Consider the following 25,260-nt stretch of genomic DNA (forward strand, 5'->3'; position numbering starts at 1 on the left):
AAAATTTTTATTAAATAAAAATTCAATTAAAATATTCAACATCTAGGGTCAAAAAAGAGTAATGTTCTAGAATAAACTCTGACCTGAATAAATGCAATGACAATAAAATATAAAAACTATCGATAATTGATATTAGAAATAATTATAATTAGATCTTACATTAATTAATTTTGCAATTTTAATCATTGTTATTTGTTTACTTTATGCTCTAATTAATATAGTTTCATTAATGAGTAAATTAAAACGATAAAAAAATTGACATATTTTACTAAATACCAACAATGTTTATTGATTATTATTCAAACAATACATCAACATTATATAACAATTGTTAAAAATTCTTCTTAACTTTATTGGGTAGGTTACTACATATTGATGCATTTATTATATATTTAATAAACTGTGGCATATTTGGTGAGAATATGCATATGAATTTAATCACATGATTATTGTGTACGTATGAACTGCTTTGAAGATTTAATTTCATCATATTAATTCATGGTATAAATGTAACAATATTGTTTTTTATTGCGGACGGAAATTTTAAAAAAAATCAGATAATTAGATATTTCACAATAATTGATAACAATTAACTCATTAATATTATTATTTTATTCATATAGATCTATTATTAAAACTTTTAGACAATAATAAGAGTATTCTTCAGATATTTTGTTATCTTTTCATAATAAAAGATTATTAACATAATGATATTGTAATAATACAATACACTTGTGTAACAGTTTCAATATACATTATTGATTATAAATGTATTTAAGAGGCAGGTTCAAAAACCTTAAGATCTTTAAATATCTCGTGGCTCATGAGGATCAGGTAACGCTTTCCAGGAAGGTTCAACACCCCAAATATCACGAGCATATTCCATAATGGTTCTATCGGATGAGAATTTACCCGAAGAAGCAATATTGTGAATTGCCATTTCTGCCCATTTATTTTGATCTAAGTACATTTGACTAACACGATCTTGAGTTTTGATATAGTCTTCATAATCAGCCAAAAGGAAGAATCTATCCCACTTCATCAAGACATCAGTAATCTCTTTGAATTCGTCAGGATTATTCGGACTAAAGAATCCTCCAGAAATTTGATCGATACATTGTTTTGCTTCTGGTAATTTATTGTAATATTCCCATGCGTTGTATCCACGCTTTTTCAAGTCTTCAACTTCATCTACAACCATTCCGAATATGAATATATTCTCTTTTCCCATCTCTTCTGCCATTTCTACATTTGCTCCGTCCATGGTACCAATTGTCAGAGCTCCGTTCAACTGTTAAAAGATTAAAATCAAATTAGCTATAATATTTATATATAAATTGAATATAAAAAAATACAATATTACCATGAATTTCATGTTTCCAGTTCCTGAAGCTTCTGTACCAGCAGTTGAAATTTGTTCACTCAAGTCTGCCGCAGGAATTATTTTCTCAGCTAATGTAACTCGATAATTTTCTAAAAAGATGACTTTTAATTTATCACCAACAATAGGATCGTTGTTAACAACATTAGCAACGCTACAAATAAGTTTGATAATTTTTTTAGCGAGGAGATATCCAGGTGCTGCTTTACCACCAATCATAATAGTTCTTGGTACAAATGGAGCTGAAGGATTCTTTTTAATTCGATTGTAGAGAGTAATAATATGTAAGCAATTGAGAAGTTGACGTTTGTACTCATGAATACGTTTTACTTGAATGTCAAAGATCGATGCGGGATTCACCTTGACACCATAATCTTTTTCAAGTAATTCAGCTAATCTAAGCTTATTTTCTTGCTTCACTTTTACAACACTTCTTTGAAATGATGGATCTTTTGCCCATTTTTTCAATTCCTTCAACTGTTCAAGATGAACTGTCCAATCACTTCCAATTTTTTCTTCAATTACATCTGAGAGATTTGGATTGCATAATAATAACCATCGTCGGGGTGTAATTCCATTGGTTTTGTTCTGGAATTTATGAGGATGCATTTCATAGAAATCTTTAAAGACACTGTTGGCCAAAATATCAGAATGAATTTGAGCAACACCATTTATCGCATGACTACCAACAATTGATAAATGTGCCATATTAATTCGTTTCTCACCATCCTCTTCAACAAGAGACATACGTCGAAGGCGATCAAGGTCGCCGGGGTATTTAGCTCCTACTGCTTGTAAATGTAAGAAATTGATGTGATAAATGATTTGTAAGTGACGAGGTAGAATGCTTTCTAACATGCTCACAGGCCATCTTTCTAAAGCCTCAGGAAGAACAGTGTGATTTGTATATGCACAAGTACGAGTCGTTATATCCCATGCTTTTTCCCATGATAATCCTTCGATATCAACAAGAATTCTCATAAGCTCTGGAATAGCTAGTGATGGATGGGTGTCATTCAATTGTATAGCAACTTTATTTGGAAATTCATCGAATTCAGTTCTGTGATGCTCACGTGATCCAAATTTACTTGATTTATATCGGCGAATAATATCTTGAAGAGTAGCTGCTACCATAAAGTACTCTTGCTTAAGACGTAATTCTTTACCTTCGAAGAAATTATCATTAGGATACAAAACTCGACTTATGTTTTCAGCCAAGTTTCGATCAAATACAGCTTGAATATAATCACCATCATTGAAAAATTTGAGATTGAACTCAATCGGTGATTTAGCAGACCACAATCTTAAAGTATTTACAACATTGTTATTGTAACCTGGAATTGGATTATCATATGGCATAGCATAAACAACTTGTGTGTTAACCCATTTCTTTCCTTCAGGAGTATCAATTACATGTCCATAGAAATGTACAGGAAGCATGAATTCTGGTCTTGCTTTTTCCCATGGATTTCCGTAACGAAGCCAGTCATCAGGTTCTTCCACTTGTTCTCCATTTTTTATTTTTTGCGCAAATATTCCATATTCATAACGAATACCGTAACCATATGCAGCAAGACCCAACGTTGCCATACTGTCTAAGAAGCATGCAGCGAGACGTCCCAAACCTCCATTTCCTAATCCTGCATCCTCTTCTAGTTCTTCCAGTTCTTCGATATCCAATCCTAGCTATATACATTGTTAACATAGTTTAAATGTATTGGTTTTTTCCATAGTCAAAAATTATAAAGCTTCATTTATTACCTGATACATAGATTCATCACAGGCTCCTTGTATTCCCAAATTTATCATAGTATTTTGGAGACTCCGACCCATATAATATTCCAATGATAAATAATAAACTCTCTAAAAGTAATTAAATATATAAAATAATTTAGTAGTAAGAAATCTAAATTAAAATTATGTGAGAATGATTATCCTAATTTCAATTGTCGACAAGTACTTTTGTCGTAGGTTGTATAAAAAGATAAATTATTATAATTGTTACAATAATTTGAATTTAAACAATAAAAACACATAATATCATATCTCTATACTGAGTTATAGAGGAATCGGCTAAAATAACTTAAATTTTGGGATAAATTCCAAGAGTTCTTGACATTGACATAATCTTTTATGAGAACAAAACTTGCCAACTTTTTAACAAAACAGTTTTTTATAATATTACATAAATAATGATTTTTCATATGGCAATAATAGTTAAATGAACAAAATTAGTTGGTAAAATATAATAAAAAATTTCGTTGCTACAAATAAAAATATATTAATTAATTATTACAAAATGTGTTTTTGATCTAATAGTGAAATGAAAGATCACGTTAATATAAAATTGTTAAGATAAATGATAACTTAAAGTAGTAAATAGTAATGATGAGATAAATAACTGAATTTATATTTTAAATTACCTTCGGATCGGTTTCATAATAATATTGTTGAGTACGAATCCATCTCGAAACAAGACTATCTTTAACGCTGTAGGCCAACGCAAAGTAATAATCTCTGGTGGTCGCAACGTTTCGATCTTTCACAAGAGTATAATGCAGGTGCCGATTGAAAGTCTTCTTAAAGTTTGCTACATTAGCAACATCAACAATCCCCCTTACTGAGATTTGTTTCCTCTTTTCGTGGTCCACGTCGCTCATGGACATCTTGATTATTTAGATTTTTATTTATTTTAAAAGTATTTTAATTGAACTTATTTATTAAGTATCAATTTATGAATTGATATAATTTTCATATACTTGTTTTGTATAACTTCGCTAGTGAATGATTGTGATAGAGACGCGCAACTTAACTATTAGTAATTCACCCCGAACTCAAATGCTCTCAAATGATCTTTCAAGTCCGAGTGTCTGTAGAAGATATTACGGTGTCACCTTGTCTCAAGGTCGCGCATGCGTTTTAAGATTATTTTGATACCAGAACTATGTATATGTATACATGTATGTACATTCAACCAAAATATACGAAATTAAATCGACGGGTGGTAATAACAGATACAGTTTCAAAATCTTCGACATTTTATATATCGAATCATTCAGAATCTTTTTTTCTATGAAATAATTTTTCAATATTTATAATAATAAAAGAAATAAAAAAATGAATTAAAAATACCAATTAATTGTGTCTTATTTATATCATTTATTTATAAATAAATCGTGCGAATGCAGACGCAATAATGAAAACGTCAAGAAGCAATAGTTAAATTACAATCAACAGTTAAAAAACTGTCATTTTGATAAAAACATGTGATTCAAATAGTTTATATGTAGAGTATTTGTGATAAATATATGTATATGATTGAAACATTGTAATTTTACTGATGTTTCATTGTAACGCATAATTCTTAAATTTTTTCTTCATTTCTCTCTTGGACTGTTGATGTTTTTTTTCTATATTTATGTTTAAATATATATTTATATATATTAAAAATATAATATAATAATCACAATAGTAATAATAGTAATAATAATAATAATAGTAATAATAATAATGATATTTATATAGTGATATTTTTTCAGTCCTGAACATTTTAAAATTATAAGATTTCCAATTTTCGTTTGCAAATTTAATAATCACACCAACAGAATAGGCAAATAATCTCTATAAATTACATATTAATATTAAACCTAACAATGCATTAGAAGAACAATTTTACTAAGCATATATACCACCATATTAAAATCTAATAATATGAATTTTTTTTCTGAACTTGCAGCATTTGTGCTACATAAATTGGATTATATAAATTTCAGCACTTTACTAATTATAGGCACTTTTAACGTAGACATAATCCGTTTAAATAAGAAAAAATAAAGTGCCGTCAATCACTTCTTAAAAGTGCTCATCATAGCATTGTTTATACACTTTAACTTTTCAATAAAATTTCAATCCATTATTTACGAATTTTATGATTAAATATATATTTTCATTCCTGTTGTTAACCACAATATTTACGTGCATATTTACCACAGTTATAGCAAAAATTATTTTCTGTATTAAAAATTATAACAAAACAAAAATACTTTATTATTGTTTCACGCATAAAAAGTGACAATCAAGCAACGTGACAATGGCTACTCTCAAGATATGATCATAATTGTTTTGCTTTTTATAATTGTCATAATAATATATGATTACAATTATATTTGAGCCGGATTAAAAATCCGGCCAAGAGAAAAAGAAGAAAAAAGAAAAGAAGAAATATGAAAGGACGGGAAACAATAAATTTTTATGGATCAGAATCATTTCATTTCTTTAACATTCATCAGAATAAAATGTTACTATGGACTCTAAAAGTTTCTTTTATTGCACTTGTGTAATGAATAATTATTTAATAACTAATGATATTCATTTCATTTTTTATGATAACTATTCATGGTGGTTATATTTTTCATATATTAGTTAATTTGAAAAAATTAAAAACTGTTAACTTAATTTAAATTTTACTTTTCGCTCACAGACATTAAAAAAATGCCTTTTTTTTTAATTTACCTGTATTATGCAATAATTTCCCCTGTTTTTTTGTTCGTTAATTAAGGGTTTTGAGCCCATAACACAGTAACACTTTCTTTTCCAATTATTTAGTTAATCTCTTTCTAATTCTTTTTCATTTTCTTTACTCATTCATCTTACTCCTCCTTGGTAGGCTCAGCCTTCTTCCCCAGAGGAATAGCTGCTTTGATACTGTTAAATAAAAAAAAATGAAATAGAGTAAATAAATCATGCAAATATATTTTTTCAAACATCTAAATAAATCAATTATCAGTTATTCATATCTAATACTTACTAAGCTGTGATTTCATTAATTTTCCCTTGCACTAAAGCCAAATTCTGATCAATTTGTGTCTTGTTTGTTTCATAAACTTTAGGTAGTGTAAATAACGCGACCACTCCTGTAAAATAAAATAAGAAAAATTTATTGAAAACTTAATCAATGATACTCAATTTCTGAATGAGTAATGTCTAGTATTTAATAGTTTTTATGACTTACCAATAATGATTAGAGTCATTCCATTGAACCACGAGCCAACGTAAGTCAAACACCATAATCCCACACCCAATTTAAGTGAATCAATAAAATCTTCAATAAGGAAAAGTCTGCGTAATTCAAAAATTGCAGCATTAACGTGTGCAACGGCAATATCAGCAACTTCATGGACCTTCTCTGATGGTAATGTAAGATCAAGCTCAAGGATATCTCTGAAAAATGATTAAAAAAAGTTAATCATACTAGATCTGATTACATACTATGGTAGGTAAATTTTATAATTATTTTTACTTGAATGGATGTCCATCTGAAGTTTTTTGAATTGCTTGTAGAATTGTTTTGTAAATACGGAATCCCATGGTTCCAACAAGAGTAAGAAGTGCCACATATGAAAAAACGCTGATCAAACTAAAGTAGGCCAGCGAAAAGAGAATTCCCAATGTTATTCCGAAGACAAGTCCTGTTTTTTCTGGTTGACGCCAGTAAATGAGTGACGCCACTGTAAATGAAAAGAGTTTTTAAGACATTTCATTAAATTCTCTATGGTTTTTATTGTAAATAAATTTTTAACTTTGATGATTTATATATATATACATATATGCATATCTTCAAGTGATATCGTGCAGTTCTCATGATCATACGATTTAATTTTACATTTTTATACTCCAAAACCAATCATACATATCACTTAACATTTTGATTAATTATCATTTTGTCAATGAACTTTTTATTCACAAACTATAAAATATATTGACAGCGTCAATATAACAATAATAATCGGAGTAAATAATCAGATAAAGTGAGATAACCATGCTAAATTATCTTAAATTTAATTCAGGAGCTGAGATAATTTACTTAGTCTACCAAGCTTATTTGAATTTTTTATTTTTCATTTTTATTAAAAATGTATTTGAATAATTTATTAAATATTAATAAATATTTATTCATGTGGTGTCTACAATATCGATAGTATATCATAAGTAAACACAGACTTTTTTTGCTCTTTGCATATGTTAATATCAAATTTGCCAAAGTTCCAAATTCAATAAAACACATAAGCATTTTTTTCGGGCAAATACTTGAATTTTTTTTTTATAGTAAATAACATAACTAAAAATCATTGATAAATTTTTTTAGTACAGAGTGAAACGAATAGCTTTCCATTACGTACGCCTAAAACACGTGGAATCTGGATAGAACCATATGTTCTCAATTGATTCAAGTCAACATCTTGATTTCATATGAATTGAATTATCTTATGTAATTTTTTAAATATTAAAAATATTATGGAGATGATTTTTATGAGACTTATACAACTCACCAGGATCCAACTCAACCAAATCATCTACAGTCTTCCTAAGACGATCTTTTTTCACCATTGTGATTGTTTTTTAGATTTTTTGTCCAACTTTTAAGAGAAAATATAAAAAAGTATTTTTCAAGTATTTCAGTACATGTATTTGTCTTTAACTCACAAAGCCAAAACTTAATACAGTCACTGTATTCACTTGGACCTGAACGTGAAAGTATAACAATGACCGCAACGTTGGATAGTTAGGTGTACAACTGAGCGGCCAACTTGCATGAGGAACGAGTATGTATCTTATTGAGGAGTGAGTGTAAGAGAGACCCGTTGATACAGAGAAGGGGAAAAAATGGAGACATGCTTCCTCACAAAAGCAAATTGAAAAGAAAAAAAAACCTTTGAAGCAGGAACCAGTTATGTGTGAAATTTAAGAAAAGATAAAGACACAAGTTAACATGACAAATAAAAATAAAAATTGAAAAATCAGAAATAAAAAAGAGTTATAATTTTATTACACTGATATTAAACGTCTTATCTTTGAGTTTAAGAAATATTTTTTTGTACAATTTTAAATTGAAACAATAGTTACTCAATGAAATTGAAGATTAATTAATTGACTTGAAATTAATTATAAGTTGAAAAATAAATTCTATTCATGGTATACATGCTAAAAAGCATGCGTGAAACAATGAGTTATTGATTCTTTTTCTTAGGTATCGCAAATATTTCTATTCCGATACTACCTATCATTATTTACTTGTCAATCATCTACAAAAAAGTAGTTAATTGTCTACAAAAAATCTACTATTGTAGTATCATCAATGAATTTTGTCTAGTATGTCTATCCAGAAAAAAAATCATTCAAAACAAACGATGACAGAAATATTGTTTATTGTGAATAAAATATATTATAATATAATTTGTAAATCAATAAATTGAGTCAAGTTAGAAGAATAAATGAAATAACTGGTAAAGTTACTAGAATTTATAATTTATATTCACATAGTATTGAGTTGTTAAATTAATGAAGTATTATGATCAGATCATTAGTTTTAATTATTATGAATTTATTAATATTGAAATCAATAAATTATAAATTTATTATAAACTTTCAATTTTCAAACATTGAACGAAAATCAGATTATAAGATAATAGAAATCAGATCAAAATGTATTTATCTGAAAATATTTCTTATGTAATCAACCATTTTGTATACTCCGACCAAAAATAAATTTAATGAAAAAAGTTTTCATTTTTTATAAAAATGTTTTATCACAACTTTTATTATTCTATTCTAGTTGGTGCTTTTTTTACACAAAAACAATAATAACAAAAAAATAATGAAAATAATATTTGAAATTATATTTGGAGTAGTATTCATACAATTCAAAAAATGAAAAAATTTTGGTAATTATGAAATGAACCTTTGAACTAAGTGTGATAAAATATATATTTTCAAGAAGATTATTTTTATTTCTGATGAAGCTAACTTAATTTGACCCACTTAAAATCATCGCCAGGTTTTTAAGTCGATGTAAATTCCACATTTGGATTCAGATCAAAAAATTAAAAAATGTATTATAATCTTCCCCATTCAATAATCCTATCAAAATATTTCTCGCCATTTTTATATTATCTTTTATACTGTTTATTAATATATATTCTATGCAATTACTTACACTCATCTTTCGTAAATTTTAAATCCTTTAATTCAATTAACTTTGCCAGTATATCCATTGTATTTATTAATATTCACTGTTCGTAGTTACTGAATTTCCGTAGCGTTGAATGAGAAACCATTCGATGATGAACTATACTTATTAATATTGATATGTTCACTAGTATAATAATAAACTTTATAAATAAAAAATAAACAATAAAATGAAAAATGAGTTAGGATGATATGTGGTGTGTAGCACCCCCGTAGCACGTTTTATACTGATAAATACTTAGTATGTATATCGCTCATCAGCAAACCCTCTCTACTCTTACGTTACTCTTTTCTAAAGCGTAGGGAATACTGGATGAGCATACTAAAGTCAACTTCAACCAACAGAGACTGCTAGCCACGGTTGGCAATTCACCAACCAACCTGGTCGAGCGTTTATATTTAGTTGAGTTACAGCCATGAAGCAATGATATATCCTAGACTGCGTTTTGTTTCGTTTTACTATCATATGGGTACATAATATTTGAAATCCAAACATCACTTATATTCCAGTCTACATCAAAACGTCATTCTCATTAAAATATTTGTTTTAAGATTTACGATAGAACATGACAAACATGACTAATGCGCCAAATGATGCATTTTGAAGGTCAGAAAGTTTTGAGAAAGTTGTTGAAAGAAAAGATGATGGTAAGCAAGATAGAGGTAATCTTGAAGAAATTCGTTAGAAAAATAATGGAATTCTAAGATACTCAAATTCTAAAGGTCACGCATATTCTCAGAAGAATGTTTTAGGCAAGCAAAGTGGCCTAAAACTTCATCTTACTTTCTTATTTTGCTAGAGTAGGTAGAAGATCAGGTAAAATATAACAGAAACTACTTGGTAGTTTTCGATAGAATCAACCATCAAACGATGATAATGCATCTAAATATTCAAATATTGACAATTCTAAGATATTTACAATTTTGAATTTAAAAAAATCCAAAAAGTTGGAATATTTTAGAAATAATCCTTACAAATAATTGGAAAAATATCAACTGAAACAAGGAGTCCTATTTTATCGAAAAAAAATTGATTTTGTTGTTATAATAAATGCGTTATTGCATACACATTCAAAGGCCCAGAAACCATTCTATTTTTTATAATATGTAATGAAGAATAAAACATTTAAACATTACTTAAAGTATATATGTACATTTTCTTTGTGTCTTTGAAAAACGTATCACATGATAGTGATCGAAAATAAACTCACCTTTAGGATTTAGTCTTTCTGGATTAAACCATGCACCTGAAAAAAATTATATACAAAGTTAATTCTACATTCCATCACCATTATTTGAAATAGAAAAAGTTATATAAATAGATACACTAATTATAAAATATTTAAATGCATAAAAAGATAAGAGTGTAAATAAAAAGAAAAATTAGACTAATGAGTTTCTATCAGAGAATCTAATAAAACTTTTTTTAGAAAATTTTGTTAAAAAAGAGAAAAAATATATTTCATTTTTAGTTATAAATCATCTTTGTTATTCAAATGCCAAAGATAGAGAAATTCACGTAAGCAGGTTTAGCTAGACAATTGTGTAGACATACTTGCTGCTACATGCATATGATATATATTAAAGTTCTCGGTGCATATCCCGACAATTATACATTTCTTATTTATAGTTTTATCGATTAGAAAAGTTTCAATATATTATATTAGGCATACAAGATTTAACATTGTATCTTTTGAAAGTTAAAATTTACTCAAGTACATAATTGACGGATAATTTTTTTCATTAACTCTTCAAGAGATACTCTTGAAAAAAAAAAATTAACACTAGTTGATTATATATATATATTAAATATGTATGAAAGTATAAATAAATATACTCGTGATACATTGGACAATGTAAGTCCAACGGGTAAAGATTATAGATATTTTTTTGATTAAATCAAAGTTACGTATTTAAACGTCGAAAACAATATTTGATAATCTTAAAAAAGGTCTTATTATATGTTGAGATTTAAAAAACAATTTGTCCTTGTAAAAATTTGCTATTTCATGAAATTATGTGAGCAATTAACATGTATTTAGTTTTACTAAAAAAAAAATATTATTTATATTTATTGTAATTTCATCTTCGGTGTATATTGTTTGAATATATTATTTATTTAAAAGAAAAAAAAAATTATGATAAAAATTTAATAAAATATAGAATCTTTCATTAATCACATTGTCATTAATGATCTTGGGATGATTATCTAATCTACCTAAGATATATTACGAAAAGTATACAAAAATTATTATGAGACATAATTGAATTACCCTAAAAGTGACATTATATAAAAATAAAATTAATATATTCTTTTGTATAATTATGCCGATAATATGAAAAACTAACATTAAATATTCATTTAAAAATCATTATTAATGACTTGCATAAAATATTTAACTTTAATCTAGATAAAAAAAAATTCTAAATGATTGTTTCCATGAATTAGTGTATGTCAATTTTGCAAAACCTATTTGTAAAATAACAGAAACTCATAAAATAAATTAATAATGAGTTTTCTTTTGTGAAATCATTGATATAACGTTTATACACATGACCAATGTATTAAAAAGAATCTTACGCGGATTCATGATGCTCCAAATACAAGGACAGCCATTAGTGGAGTTTGATTTTTTACATAATTCCCCATCATTTAAATCCTTTTTAGGTAAAGAACAACTGATTGTATCTGAATCCATTTTTTTCGATATATATGATTATGTACTTGATTGGAGCAGGTTTAGATTGACACTTCTCTTGAATGATATTTTAGCAATTTTTCAACTAAATAATCATTCAATAATATCACTATTCACTTAACAAATATGATGAAAAGTTGAAACACTTAATAATAGTAGACGATATCGTCAATCGCCCGGTAATTATTACGACAAAGAACGATTATAAAGGTGGAGCTGTTACGATGATATGACACTGACGTGATGCGTAGATGCTTTGATCTATCAAATACGTATCTTTGTTATGATTTGAACTTGACTGATGAATAAATTAATATATAAAAATTGAGATATATTACTATTCTTTTAATAAACTCGTAGTAATACCGTGAATACGTCAAAGACAAAACTGAGTAATACCATTATCGATCCGGGACAAGTAACTATACGGAATTGTCCGCGCATGGCCGGTCTCGGAAATGTTCGGACAGGTTCGTGTTTGTGTCTGTGAAGTGTGCTTGTAGTCGTTGCAATACTCTGCATTTGATGGCTTATATTAATAAGGATAATATAACATGTTATATCTATCGTATTAATGTATTTTCAAATAAAAATAATCATTTGATATACATCGCACATTATGTTTTTTTCGGCGTCGATTTATCAATCAATCATCGTTCATTTAGTAACCCAAACTTACATCATAACAATATATACATACATATAGTGTAATATATGAGTATATATATATATATTATATACTCATAGATTATTATACTATTTAAAAGTCAATTAAATTCTTCAAGTTAAATTAAATAATAAATTGTCTCTTGTATGTCATTGAATTGTTTAATTTCAATTTTTCATATAATTTCATGATAAAATTCAATGTTATCTGATATAAACATAAACATGTTAATTATAGAAAAAATTGAGAAATAAATTTTTTGTACTAAATTAGATACCCGATTTATAAATATAATAAAAAGGGAGAGAAAAAATAGTACAAATTTTAAAATATTAATACTATTTATAAATTTTTTGTATTATTACTTGTAGACGTGGATAACTGTAATTTTTTTTTCCTTAATAAATTGTGCATGCATTTAAATGATGTAGATTAACACGTCATATTGTGAATAGACTTTCTGGTGCCTATGGAAAAGATTATAGTATACAAGTGCATCATTGCGTTTCAATGACAAGCATCAAAGAATATTATCTAATAATAACCTTCAAAATCGTTATAAATTAATCAGCAACTCAGAATATGATTCAATGATATAAAAAAATGAATTTTAAGGTACCCTGATAGACAAGAGTTGTATTTTGACATCAATTGGAGCACAATATGTGTGTATTACAACATATTGAGGTTAAATTATTATCAATATACGACTTCTGGCTATCAGAGTAGAATTTCATTCATTAAAAAGTTTTTTATTTATTTAATATTCATCAGGAGAATATTTTTTTGTAACTAAGCGGAAGTAAAAGTCTCAAGTGGTTTATAAATTATCCTTACTATTGTTTCGTAATGATTTTTCTTTTTGAATCTTTATGTTGCTGTTATGAATAAAAATAGTTGATAAACTCAGTATGAATATTAAAATCACATCTAAAATATTTTGTTGTCATTAGAAAATGATTCATAAGTATGACGTTTTGTTCAATAGTTTAATTGTACAATAATAGGCAGATTAATAAACACATAAATAACACTTATTTATATATAAAATATTACGATTTGATCATTATAAATTCATATAATAGACTTTGAACTTTGAAAACATTAAAATACAATCATGGTGAAGCTAATAAAATAATAAAACGAAAATAATATTGATGTTGCTGATGACTCATCGAGCTCCCCAACTTAAGTAACTATAGTTACTTTACAAAATTAACTTTCAACATTATATTTGAAGTAAATAATAACGTTACCATTCGAAAACTTTTATATGAATTTTTAATTAAATTAAATTTAAATGATAATAATCTCAAAAAAATCTTACCAAGTCCTATGTCCGGGAATATCTTGTTGGGAGCGATTTCATCTTCATATTTTTTCTCTGGTAAATAAGATTTAAAATGACTTTCTTTAGAAAACTGTTTAGTTATTCTTGTTACTGGAGGTATTGCTGTTTTTGCTGGTGATGGTTCAGGCTCTGATTCAAATTCAGAATCTCCAGTTTCTGTATCAACACCTGGTTCTAAAAATTTCGATTCTTCTTTGGGTAATGGAGGTAGTGGTTTGACTGGTGCAAAATCGTGTTCTTTCTCTATATTTTTAGAATTAAATTCAGTATTATTTTTAGAAGATACTTTCAATGATTCAGTATTATGATTTTTAGATTCGTCAGTTGAAAAGTTCATAAATGTTGGGCTATCTGATGGAAGGTAATTATTTGTCATTTCAAATTTATCAACTTCTGGCTTATTGTTCAAATTATCTTTTGGTATTGAAGGTAGAGGTTTATTTGATTCAAATTCATGATCTTTTTCTAAAATATTTATGGAAGAGCCTTTTAAAGATTCAGTATTATGATTCATTAATTCATCAGTCGAAAAGTTCATTAAAGTTGGATTTTCCGGAACAGGAAGTACAGACGATTTAATATCATCTAAAATATTATTACAAGTTCCTTCTTTGTCATCCATTTTTTTAGCAGAATTTATAATATCAGACTTGGAAGAATTTTCATCGGTAGATTGTTTAAGGTTAAAATCATCAATAGTTTTATTCTCAATAAATTCTTTAATGTTTGAATCATCTACAAGTGAAGGTTGTTCAATCTGTGTAAAACGAGGTATATCTTTTTGGTCGTTAGTATTACCTTCAAATAGATGATTGTCATGGAAATTAGATGATGAGTGTGTTGACAAAATATTTGGTGAAAATCCAGATCGTTCAGTTTCCATAAACGCCATTGTTGCAGTTTTCGCGTCAACTTGACCAACTTGATGCTGCAATGCTTCAAATGGATCCAACGTCTGCGCACTATCCAATGACATTGTTTCACTGAACTTATCTAAGTCTGCAGAAGGTGGCGGAGTAGCTGGAACTGGTTGTAAAATCTTTTCATCTGATGGATCAAACACTGTTGAGTCCAAAAGATTCTTCTCGAGTTTTGCTGCTGCGTCAATAAGATTTTTTGGAGCACGTGGAACGTCAATAAGTTGGACTGATGATTCATTCAACTCGGATGGCATTGAATTATCCGTAGGTGAAGGTGCCAGATGTTCAAGATGTTCAAAGTCATCCATAGAGTCTGAGTCACGTTTGATATTACTATCTGTCAGTGATGTCTTATTGATATTATTGTCTAACTGTTGATGATTAAATTCCGCCAACTGCTCTTTTTCCATTATGAAAAATTAAATAATTTTCACCTTTATTCACTAACTTTCAATCCTCTTTCTAAGGATAAATAAATTTTTTTAGGTTGTTGTCAACTGTCACTATTTCATTGAATTTTCTTCAATCCAATGAATTTCTTTATTTATTCAATATATAAAACCATATAAATAATATTTCTTTTCATTATCGTTATGTCATTTACTTTTTACACATATATAAAAAGTACGTTTGTTCTCAAATTATTTATTTGCTCAAATTTTTAGATTTGACGCCGGTTATATTTGATACTATCTTATAAACGTTAACTATCTTATATTCATTGACTCTGGCTCAACTTTAACTACTGTCAAATGCCAGTATGCGCGCACATGCGAAATAGCCCACAATCCCCGCTAGGAAATTGTTGAAAGAGAAGGGTAACGACCGGTGGAAGAAGAAAAAGAGAGAGAAAAAGAACGTGTTAAGGTTAAGCTTTGTTTTCATGAAACTTTTTTCACATTACACAGCGATCTATTTCTATATTCATCATTATATATATTATTAATCTTTATTTATAGTTATTTGTTTAATGTTTATATTTGAAAAAAGAAAAAAAAACCTCAAATATTTATTTCAAACAAATTTCTTTTTACAAATGATTTTTTTTTAAAGAAAACAATTATTTTTAAAGTAAAGTAGTTGAAATTTTCATGTATCACTTTTATATACCACGCGATTACTTCAGTATTGTGATTGGTTTATAAAAGCAGCGCAACGTTGGCTGGGTGTTAAAAAATTTGCTTTGATTAAATAAATTGATTGTAATGTTGGTATATTAAAAAATTATTAAAATTAAATTAATATCGTTTAGAAATTTCTAGATTTCTTGACATTCAACTTAAAAGAATTCTACAAAAATTTAATTTCCCTCGAAAACCTCAATCAAAATTTATTCTTTTAATATACAAATAGTTTGAGTGCATGTGCACTCATATAACATACAGGGTAGGTATATATTTTTGTTGTACTATTTAGAAGGTCATATTAGAGCTTCACTCATTATCAATCACTTATCATCTTCCATTTTTAGTTGTGTAAATAATCACCTTTAAAAAAACCATTGGCATAAAAATGACTTCAACAAGACTGAGGATGACGACAGCTACGATTCATGAAGAAGAACAGGGCATAACTGTAAAAAATGGCCTTATTGTACATCAAAATAATGTCATTAATGGAAAAATAGACTACTTTAAACCGGAAACGAATGGTCACGTGCAGGTTAGTTTTTTTCAAATAAAAATATATAGAACAATGATTATTAAAAAAAGTAGCTTATCTTTGAATGAGTCATTTAACTTTATTCTACTGAGTTGAATCTAAATTTAAAGTTGTTGAATAAAAATTATTTCATAACATATCATAAACATTTTTATTATAATGATTCTTTTTATTTGAAATAAAAAATCTAATAATTTTTAATTTATTGATATTGATTAGATTGAAAAACACCTAGCTAATAATAACGATTTGATTGCAAAAACACTATCAAAAGAATCATTTGAACGAGAATCATTGTTTACCTCAGCCTTAACTCACCTTGGATTTTACATTCTCATGTTTCTTGGATTTATTAGTCAACTATTATTTGCTCCCAAAGTAGCACGAGAACAAAATAGAAAGGTAATACTGTTGTTATTATAATGACACTTGTTAGTAACAAAAAGTACAATAAATGTATTTATCTTACAGGGTTATGCTCCACTTTATGAAAGCTTTGAAACTTTTTATCTACGGTATGTATACCGGAGAGTTAGAGATTGTTGGAACCGGCCAATATGTTCGGTACCGGGTTCTATGGTTACTTTAAAAGACCGAATTACACGTGACTATGGCTGGACATTTGAGTGAGTAATGTAACATGTGTTCAAGTATTATATTTGCAATAATTGAAAAATCCAAAAAAAATTCAATCAAAAAAAAAATAATAATCAGAAGTGATTAACTTGAACTGATTACATGGTACCAGTATGTAGAATTGTGAATAAAATTTTAGAGTCAAATAATAAATAAAAAAACGTATCCGCTAAGTATCACTATATACGCAGGTCCTTACATCTGTTTTACCAGATTTACCGGAACAGAAACACCATGTATAAACTTGGGTTCTTACAATTATCTTGGATTTGCTGAATCAAAGGGTAATTGTGCTGAACAAAGCATTGAGACGCTTAAAAAATATGGCTGTGCTAATTGTAGTACTCGATTAGAACTAGGTAACAACCATCCTGTATAAATGATCGTATTTTTCTTTTTTTTTTCGATTTATAAAATTGATTTTATTGCTAGGAACAATGCCTATTCATCACGAGTTGGAAAGATTAACAGCAAAATTTCTTCAAGTTGAAGATGCTATAGTTTTCGGAATGGGTTTTGCTACAAATGCATTAAATATACCATCACTCATTACTTCAGGATGTTTAGTGTTGAGTGATGAAAAAAATCATGCATCTTTAATCTTAGGATTGCGATTATCAGGGGCAATGACCAAAGTATTTCGACATAATGGTATAGTTTTCACTTTCAATATTTTTTATTTTGAGAAAGTTAACATTTCATCATATTATACAATGGTTTACAGACGTTAAACATTTAGAAGAACGTTTGCGTGAGGCTATAGCTTTTGGACAACCTAAATCAGGAAAGCCATGGAGAAAAATATTTATCGTTGTCGAAGGAGTATATTCAATGGAAGGTTCTATCGTACATCTTCCACAAATAGTTGCTTTAAAAAAGAAATATAAATCATATCTCTATTTGGATGAAGCACATAGTATTGGAGCAACTGGTAAAAGTGGTCGGGGAATATGTGATTATTATGGAATAGATCCTAAAGAAATTGATATACATATGGGAACTTTTACAAAGAGCTTTGGTTCAGCTGGTGGATACATTGCGGGTAATAAGGTGAGAAATTTTTTTTTCAATGTAAATTAAGAACTAAAAAAGCAGCTATATTTTTAAATAAATTCTTTTAGATGTTAATACGGCATTTAAGAATTCATAGTCACGCACATACTTACGCTGCTTCAATGTCTCCACCGATTGCTCAACAAATAATAACTTCAATGAGAACTATAATGGGCGAAGAAGGTGGTAACGAAGGAAAATTGAGAATTAGTCAACTTGCCAGAAATACAAGATATTTTAGACGTAGATTGAATCAGATTGGAGTTATTATCTATGGACACGAAGATTCTCCAGTTGTTCCAATGCTTGTTTATTTATTTTCTAAGATCGGGGTAGTTGTTCGAACATTGATCATGCGAAATATTGCTACTGTAGGAGTTGGTTTTCCAGCAACACCATTGATGGCTGGAAGAATTCGATTTTGTTTATCAGCCGCCCATACAAAAGAACAATTAGATTATGTTTTAAGCAACATTGAAGAGATAGCAGACCATATTGGATTAAAATATTCAAAAAAGCCAAGAGATCCTAATCCAATAGAATACTGAACTGATGGTGATAATGACCAATCATTTTTGCAAAAAATTGATTAACATATACTTTTTACCTTTCTGAGGTAATAATATAACATAAATCAGGGATGAAACGAAAAGCCTTATTAGCCACCAGAAAAGTCATAAAGTCAGGTATTTATTAATTTTTAATAAAATTTTTATATTTATTCAAATAATTTTCAATTATTATGTTATTCCATTTTTATTATATTTTTTCAATAATATAACTGATTAATTGTTAAATAAACTATCATATTTAAGTAAAAAATTGGATAGGATTGTGATATATTTTTTATTCATAATTACTAATTAAAAAATAAAAAATATCGTTGACTATGATTTGGTTGCTAAAAGGAGAATACATAATCATTAATTGAATAATGGCTTCAAGAGTACTATGTTTAAAATATTTTCCAAATGAAGAATAGATATAACACGCAGCCTTTCTATTAACTATTATATTCATTTGATTTTATAGTCAAACAATACATTACATATACGCTCACAATGAATTAAACTGCTCTAACATTAATGAAAATCAAATAAAACGATCTTAAAAAGAAATAAATCATTTTAAATAATATATATTAAAATAAATCTGATTGGAGTAAGATACTTCAATATTAAGTATTTTTTAAACTCTTACCGAATCTATCTTTGCAGTATTGTTAATTATATTATCTACAAATATGTATAGAGTTAAGCCTAAGTTACACAAATTTGCAAATTTCTAGGAAAGGCTATAGTACAAATGCTATTATATTGTTGACAAGAATGCTGTTAAAATTATCCTTCGTAAAAAAAATTAGCAATTGATCTGTACATTATGTACAATAACTTATTTTATAAAGATAATCTCTGATATGAAAACTTGATTTGAAAAAAAAAATTTCTGTCTTTGCGCACAAATCTACATACGCATATCGAATTTTTAACAACTTAAATCTTAATAATCATTTTTTTATATTAGTACCATAAAAGAATTGTCAAAAAACTTTTGGTGTATTTAATTAGTTAAAGTAATAAACATTCCTTCAATAAAAATACAGTGTTGGTTTTATTAATAAAAAATAATTTATATTTGAAATAAAAAACATCACCTTTCTCTATTTGCGTACAAAATATTGTTAATACGATTGAGAATAATAGGATTATCACAAAAGCAATTTTCTAATTCATAAGGTGGTTCTATAAAAACCATTCCTTTAATTTCTATGATGCCATCACCTTCATCAATAACTGGCAGACAATTTTCTGTTAATTTTTTCTTTATTGCTTCTCGTTTTACAGCTAACTGAGCTTCAGTCATTTTTTTGTTGGGTAGATTTATTGTTGGTAAATTCAGTGTTTGTTCTGAAGTAATTTCAATGATTTTTATGCAATGACCCATTATTATTTTAGCTTTAAATTCATTGTCACCACAAGATTCAAAAAGAACAATACTAGAATAATAAAGAAGAAATTTATAATTTAGACTTTATACTTAAATAAATAAAAACAAATATTATACTAGATACAAAATAAACTAACCTCTCTGATACTGGATCTACTGTGTAAACAAATCCATTATAAACGTTTAAATTATTTGTTGTTACAGTAACAAATTTGTTTAAATAACTTTTGAACAACAAAGGATCATTTTTAAATACTCTGTGAATATTATCAGTTGTATCAGAATCAGACATATTTATTCTTACTTTACTTATTTGTTTAAATAATAAATATAAAAATGATCCAAAATTCAAAACATATCAATCAACATAAAGTTTAGACAGAAAGCACGGTGCAAATAAAGTAACATGTCTTGCTTCTTCAAAGTTTGGCTAGGTTAGCCAATGTAAATGACAATGGAGACCCTCTCTGTGTGTGTGTGTGTGTGTGTGTGTGTGTATGTGTGTGGATGACAAGAGTGACATACATGTGTGAATATTTTTTTTCTCGTAAAAAATTGAGCCTTGCTCACTACACATGTTATAAATGGCGGTAATATTCAAGAAAACTTGTTGTCTTCAAATAAAAAAAAAAATACTTTCGCCATACGTGGAACAAATTTAAATTCAAACTTTCATGTTACTATGACAATAAGAATCAACGATGTAAACGATATAAATAATTTATAATTGTTATGGTAACATGATTAACAATCTTCTAATATCTTAGAATTTTTTTCATTAAATTTTACTTCCAAGAAAAATTAATCTTCCGTCTTATACAATTTTTTTCTTACTGCATAATGTCTAAATCGGTATCAATATACGAAAAACCAACTTCACATCTTGGTATTAAACATATAAATTTCAATCTATATATCACATTGAACATTTGGTGGTTAATATAAATTTTTTATTAATTAATTTTAAATATTTAGGTTTACCTGATTGGTATGCAAAACAATGGGAACTGGTACAATTAACTGATAGAAATATCAACTCTGGGTTTGAGATTCGAAATAGTGCAAGAGCATTACGAAATGAGTCCAACATTAAAAATGTATGGAATACACATATAAATGACATTAGACTTGAAAACAGGTAAGTTATTTTTAAAAATGAATATTATTTTCAAAAGTAACAATTAAATCGTATTATATACCAATCATGATTATTTATAGAGTGATAGAACTTACAAAGTGGCAGGAAATTTTGACGAAATTATTAAATTTATTGATAATTGAAAAAAAAACTCTAAATGAAAAAAAAATTGATGCTGAACGATATCTAGAAAGTCTACAACATCCTTTGGAAATAGTGAACCAATGTATTTCAATAAGGGATTGTCGTCGAGGCACAGAATTAACATATGATGAACCTGATATTGAACTTAAAAAAGAGCTCAAATTACTAGAATCACAGAAAATGCTATTAACAGAAAAAGTTCAAGCAGCTTGGGAAAAATTAAATGAATTAGATAAAATTGAATACAAATTACGTTTAGATATTGAGAATAAAAATGAAACACTTGAAATTGATAGCAATAACGCCAATCTCAACCAGAATTCATCCGACATTAGCTACAAACCCAACGCTTTAAAAAGTTCTAAAAAGTAAGTAAAAAATTGAAATAATTAATTTAAAAAAAAAAAAAGACAATAACTCAATATACTTGTATTATTTAGCTCAAAAACTTATGAAACTTGGCTCGAATTGTGTCGAGATATGAAATCTTTAGGGGAAGATGCTATAAAAGATACATATTCATTTTGTGAAATACTTAATACAACTTGTAAAACAGCACAAAATAATATTGAAGCGCAACAAGATATTACCGATTATGTCATGAGGAAAAGAATATATCAAACTCAAAGATCAAAAAATGAAATGGAGTGGCAAAAAAATAAAACGGAAAAAGAGATGGAATTAGTGGAGAAAGAAATACGTCGACTTGAAGATACTCTACGATCAAAAACAAATATTCTTAAATGTGCTGAAACGCGTTTGGAAAGTCGTACCTATCGTCCTAGTTATGAGCTATGTCGAGACGAATCAGAAAATGGGCTTAAAGATGAAGTTTTACAGATTGAACAAACTAAAAGAGAATTAACCAATAAAATTAATTGTGCAAAGTAATATATATATTTATACCTTTAAAATTTCAATTATATTTAGAAAATTATAAAATACTTAATTTACAATTTGTTTTTAGGGCTACATTTAATAGATTAGAATCATTATTGATTCAACTTAATCGCAATTTAGATGACAAACAGCATTCATTGATGACAGATATTATGTGTTTAGATTCAAGATCAACTTTAAAAATTGGTAATCGTACTCAGCAATCTAATGAAACAAATCGTAATATCCAATTAACTAAATTGAATGATGAAATACCTTTAGAGTCATAGAAGTGATTAATTTGATTAACTTTAATTAAAGTTATGATAAACTCTCTATTGTTTCTGGATTTGCTTTGATCAAGCTATACTTTGAAATGAAGTTATCAGCATCTACTGGATTTAGAGTTTTTACAGCTCTTTGATAAATATTTGAAACTTTTAAAGGATCGCCATACTTCATTTCGAATACAATATATTTAATCCACACTTCTGTATTATTTTTGCCAAATTGAAGAGCAGCTACTTCATGAGGACGCCGTGCATTTTGTTTGCAAATTTCCGGTTGAATAAGCTCTAATGCTGCCATTTCTTTATGAAGTTCTAAACAAACTGGTGGCTGTAAACTTAATTCATTATATACATGTCGGGCCATTTGAATACCTAATAAAAAATATAATAATTATTATTTTTATCATAAATATTAGTACTGTTATAATTATAACAGAATTTTATACCTTTTGTTACTACCAGCCATTTTATATAATCAGGTTTCATTTCACGCGAAATTGCTTCATCTTGTTGTACAGCATTTTTAAAAAACTCTTCAACTTTGTTAGGACTTTTTACTTGAATGTAAAGCAATTTCATCCTCCATAAAGGCAATGCCTTGCTTCCTAGTATTTTTATAGCTTTATTAAATTCAGAAAATGCTAATTCTTCTTGATCAGAGTTAAATAGATATTTTAGTTTAGCACACCAAAGCTTTATACTATTTGGCAAAGCCTCTGTTGCATTACACAAAACTTCATAACGTTTACTTTGAGAATTTTCATCCTTTTTATCATTTTCTAGCATTTCAATCCAGTAAACATAATAATCTTCTTGTAATTTTTTGGCTTGATGACCTTGCATTAATGCACTTTTCAAAAGTTTTCTTTTATAATTTGGCAAACTAGTCATGTCTTTATTAATTTCTAGCAGACAATCAATATACATAGACCACATTGTTTCAGTCTTAATTTTTTTTACAGCAGCTTGAAAAACTTGTTCACAGTAACTTATTCTTTCTCTCAAACTTGCTAATTCCGTTGTATCAACTTCCATTGCGTTACTGTTATCTTCAGGATCATACGTTAAACCCTCTAGCTCTCGTCTGGCCATTGTATCCCACATTTGTGGTTTATGCGAGTATTCTTTAATCATATCCCCAACTATTTCATCTTGTAATTTTTTGGTATTTTTATATTTTTTGGCAATATTCAATAAATTAATGATGAAATCTATGTCTTTGATCCTTTTGAATGCTTGACGATAAATAACAGTAGCCTGTTTGATAGCTAAAGGTATTTCTTCATCGTTGGTCGATGCAGAAGCACTGGAATTTTTTAATTCTGCAGAAGTATTTGTCGCTGATTCAGCTTCATTCAATAATAATCTGAAATAAATTAATTTGGATCCCAAAATATTAATGTGATTTTTTCTTACTATACTAATTTTATATTATAATATAAAACACAATGTTTGTATTAAGCTTACTGAAAAATTTTAGAAAATAAAAGTTCAGATTCCGGATGAAAGCGTAAGCCTGTAAGAAGATATTCTTTAGCTCTTTGAATATTTTTTCGTTCCTCTATTTGCCAACGTGCTGCAATATGCCAACATTTTGGTTTATCTTGATGAATTTTTAACATTCTAGGAATCATTCTATCAATATTACTATGATAATTCTATAAAGAAAAAAAATATATATTATTAAAAATTTTTGTCTGAGTTTTTGGAACATAAGTTGTCCATTGAAATACTTACTACATGTTTACAGAATTCTATGTAAGCAATCCAAAACCTGAGATCATCTTGGAATCTGGATATGGCTTCTTTGTATAAAAGATTTACTTTATTGACTATGGAATAGTCTATGTCAGATTTTTTTTGTGTATTTCCAAATTTCTAAATTTTGAATTAAGTTTTAAAAAATTTGATCAAAAAAATTATTGAAAAAAAAACTTTTACCATTGTTATTACCTCTCGTCGCTGTTTTACGAGTTTCAAAAGTTTCATTTGATATTTAATATACTTCAAATAATCTTCCTTGCGTTTTGTGTGTCGATGAATAGTGTATTCATGATCTTTGAGTTTTTTGGCAATTTCCCTACGAAAATTAATTGAGAAAATTTTAGTTCAATTTGAAACTAATTTACATTGAAATAAAGATAACCTATATTACTTACTGAATTTCATTTTCATCAAATAATTTAATTCTTTTCATTTGTTCAAGTTCAGGGATCATATCCTCACATCTTTTCTCTACAAACTCTGCCATCGTTATGATTTAATTAGTGTATTAATTATTGATAAATTAAAAAAAATACAACTTTTACTATGTATCAACAACACACGTGAAATATTTTATTCCCTTGTTACCCGAGAACAGAGACCAATATATGGAAATGCAATCTTGTGTTAAAACTGAGCCCAAGTCAGAAAGTTTACCAAAGTTTTCCAATAGAGGAAACTTGCGTGGTAAAACAGATAGTGCC

The 25,260-nt window shown here is 27.6% G+C and overlaps 5 protein-coding genes across 13 annotated transcripts; 2 read left to right on the top strand and 3 right to left on the bottom strand.

Annotated features, from left to right (window-relative positions):
• Positions 1–594: 594 nt before the first annotated feature.
• Positions 595–15,821, bottom strand: LOC118065405 (glycogen phosphorylase-like). Of its 8 annotated transcripts, XM_035080671.1 has the most exons (10): positions 14,100–15,817; positions 10,618–10,653; positions 6,681–6,888; positions 6,393–6,601; positions 6,189–6,294; positions 4,617–4,626; positions 3,805–4,047; positions 3,143–3,244; positions 1,364–3,067; positions 595–1,291 (listed from the first exon to the last, which is right to left on the bottom strand). In XM_035080671.1, the coding sequence occupies exons 1-10, from the start codon at positions 15,451–15,453 to the stop codon at positions 806–808; spliced, it is 4,458 nt and encodes a 1,485-aa protein (XP_034936562.1). In that variant the 5' UTR covers positions 15,454–15,817; the 3' UTR covers positions 595–805. The 8 variants fall into 8 exon arrangements, with proteins under 8 accessions (XP_034936562.1, XP_034936557.1, XP_034936554.1 ...); XM_035080666.1 differs by lacking the exons at positions 595–1,291; positions 1,364–3,067; positions 3,143–3,244; positions 3,805–4,047; positions 4,617–4,626 and adding an exon at positions 5,894–6,085 and having other exon boundaries at positions 14,100–14,366; positions 14,922–15,811; XM_035080663.1 differs by lacking the exons at positions 595–1,291; positions 1,364–3,067; positions 3,143–3,244; positions 3,805–4,047; positions 4,617–4,626 and adding an exon at positions 5,894–6,085 and having other exon boundaries at positions 14,100–15,820.
• A 256-nt stretch (positions 15,822–16,077) lies between these two features.
• Positions 16,078–19,934, top strand: lace (serine palmitoyltransferase long chain base subunit). The gene is made up of 8 exons (XM_035080673.1): positions 16,078–16,429; positions 16,515–16,705; positions 16,925–17,107; positions 17,177–17,331; positions 17,555–17,700; positions 17,774–17,992; positions 18,066–18,391; positions 18,463–19,934. The coding sequence occupies exons 2-8, from the start codon at positions 16,556–16,558 to the stop codon at positions 18,940–18,942; spliced, it is 1,659 nt and encodes a 552-aa protein (XP_034936564.1). The 5' UTR covers positions 16,078–16,429; positions 16,515–16,555; the 3' UTR covers positions 18,943–19,934.
• A 69-nt stretch (positions 19,935–20,003) lies between these two features.
• On the bottom strand, positions 20,004–20,793 carry LOC118065409 (gem-associated protein 6-like). Its single transcript, XM_035080676.1, has 2 exons — positions 20,479–20,793; positions 20,004–20,390 (listed from the first exon to the last, which is right to left on the bottom strand). Exons 1-2 carry the CDS (start codon positions 20,631–20,633, stop codon positions 20,045–20,047), a joined length of 501 nt encoding a protein of 166 aa, XP_034936567.1. The 5' UTR covers positions 20,634–20,793; the 3' UTR covers positions 20,004–20,044.
• Positions 20,666–22,828, top strand: LOC118065408 (tektin-2). 2 transcript variants are annotated; one of them, XM_035080675.1, is made up of 5 exons: positions 20,666–20,775; positions 21,317–21,479; positions 21,560–21,991; positions 22,064–22,510; positions 22,591–22,828. In XM_035080675.1, exons 1-5 carry the CDS (start codon positions 20,748–20,750, stop codon positions 22,790–22,792), a joined length of 1,272 nt encoding a protein of 423 aa, XP_034936566.1. In that variant the 5' UTR covers positions 20,666–20,747; the 3' UTR covers positions 22,793–22,828. The 2 variants fall into 2 exon arrangements, with proteins under 2 accessions (XP_034936566.1, XP_034936565.1); XM_035080674.1 differs by lacking the exon at positions 20,666–20,775 and adding an exon at positions 20,813–21,227.
• LOC118065406 (U3 small nucleolar RNA-associated protein 6 homolog) lies at positions 22,531–25,161 on the bottom strand. The gene is made up of 6 exons (XM_035080672.1): positions 24,952–25,161; positions 24,746–24,872; positions 24,530–24,670; positions 24,260–24,450; positions 23,239–24,158; positions 22,531–23,164 (listed from the first exon to the last, which is right to left on the bottom strand). The coding sequence occupies exons 1-6, from the start codon at positions 25,041–25,043 to the stop codon at positions 22,824–22,826; spliced, it is 1,812 nt and encodes a 603-aa protein (XP_034936563.1). The 5' UTR covers positions 25,044–25,161; the 3' UTR covers positions 22,531–22,823.
• Positions 25,162–25,260: the final 99 nt, after the last annotated feature.

The sequence above is a fragment of the Chelonus insularis genome, unplaced genomic scaffold (genome assembly GCF_013357705.1).
Source record: "Chelonus insularis isolate UGA/USDA-ARS -01 unplaced genomic scaffold, ASM1335770v1 contig_310_pilon, whole genome shotgun sequence".
Taxonomy (NCBI): Eukaryota; Metazoa; Arthropoda; class Insecta; order Hymenoptera; family Braconidae; genus Chelonus; species Chelonus insularis.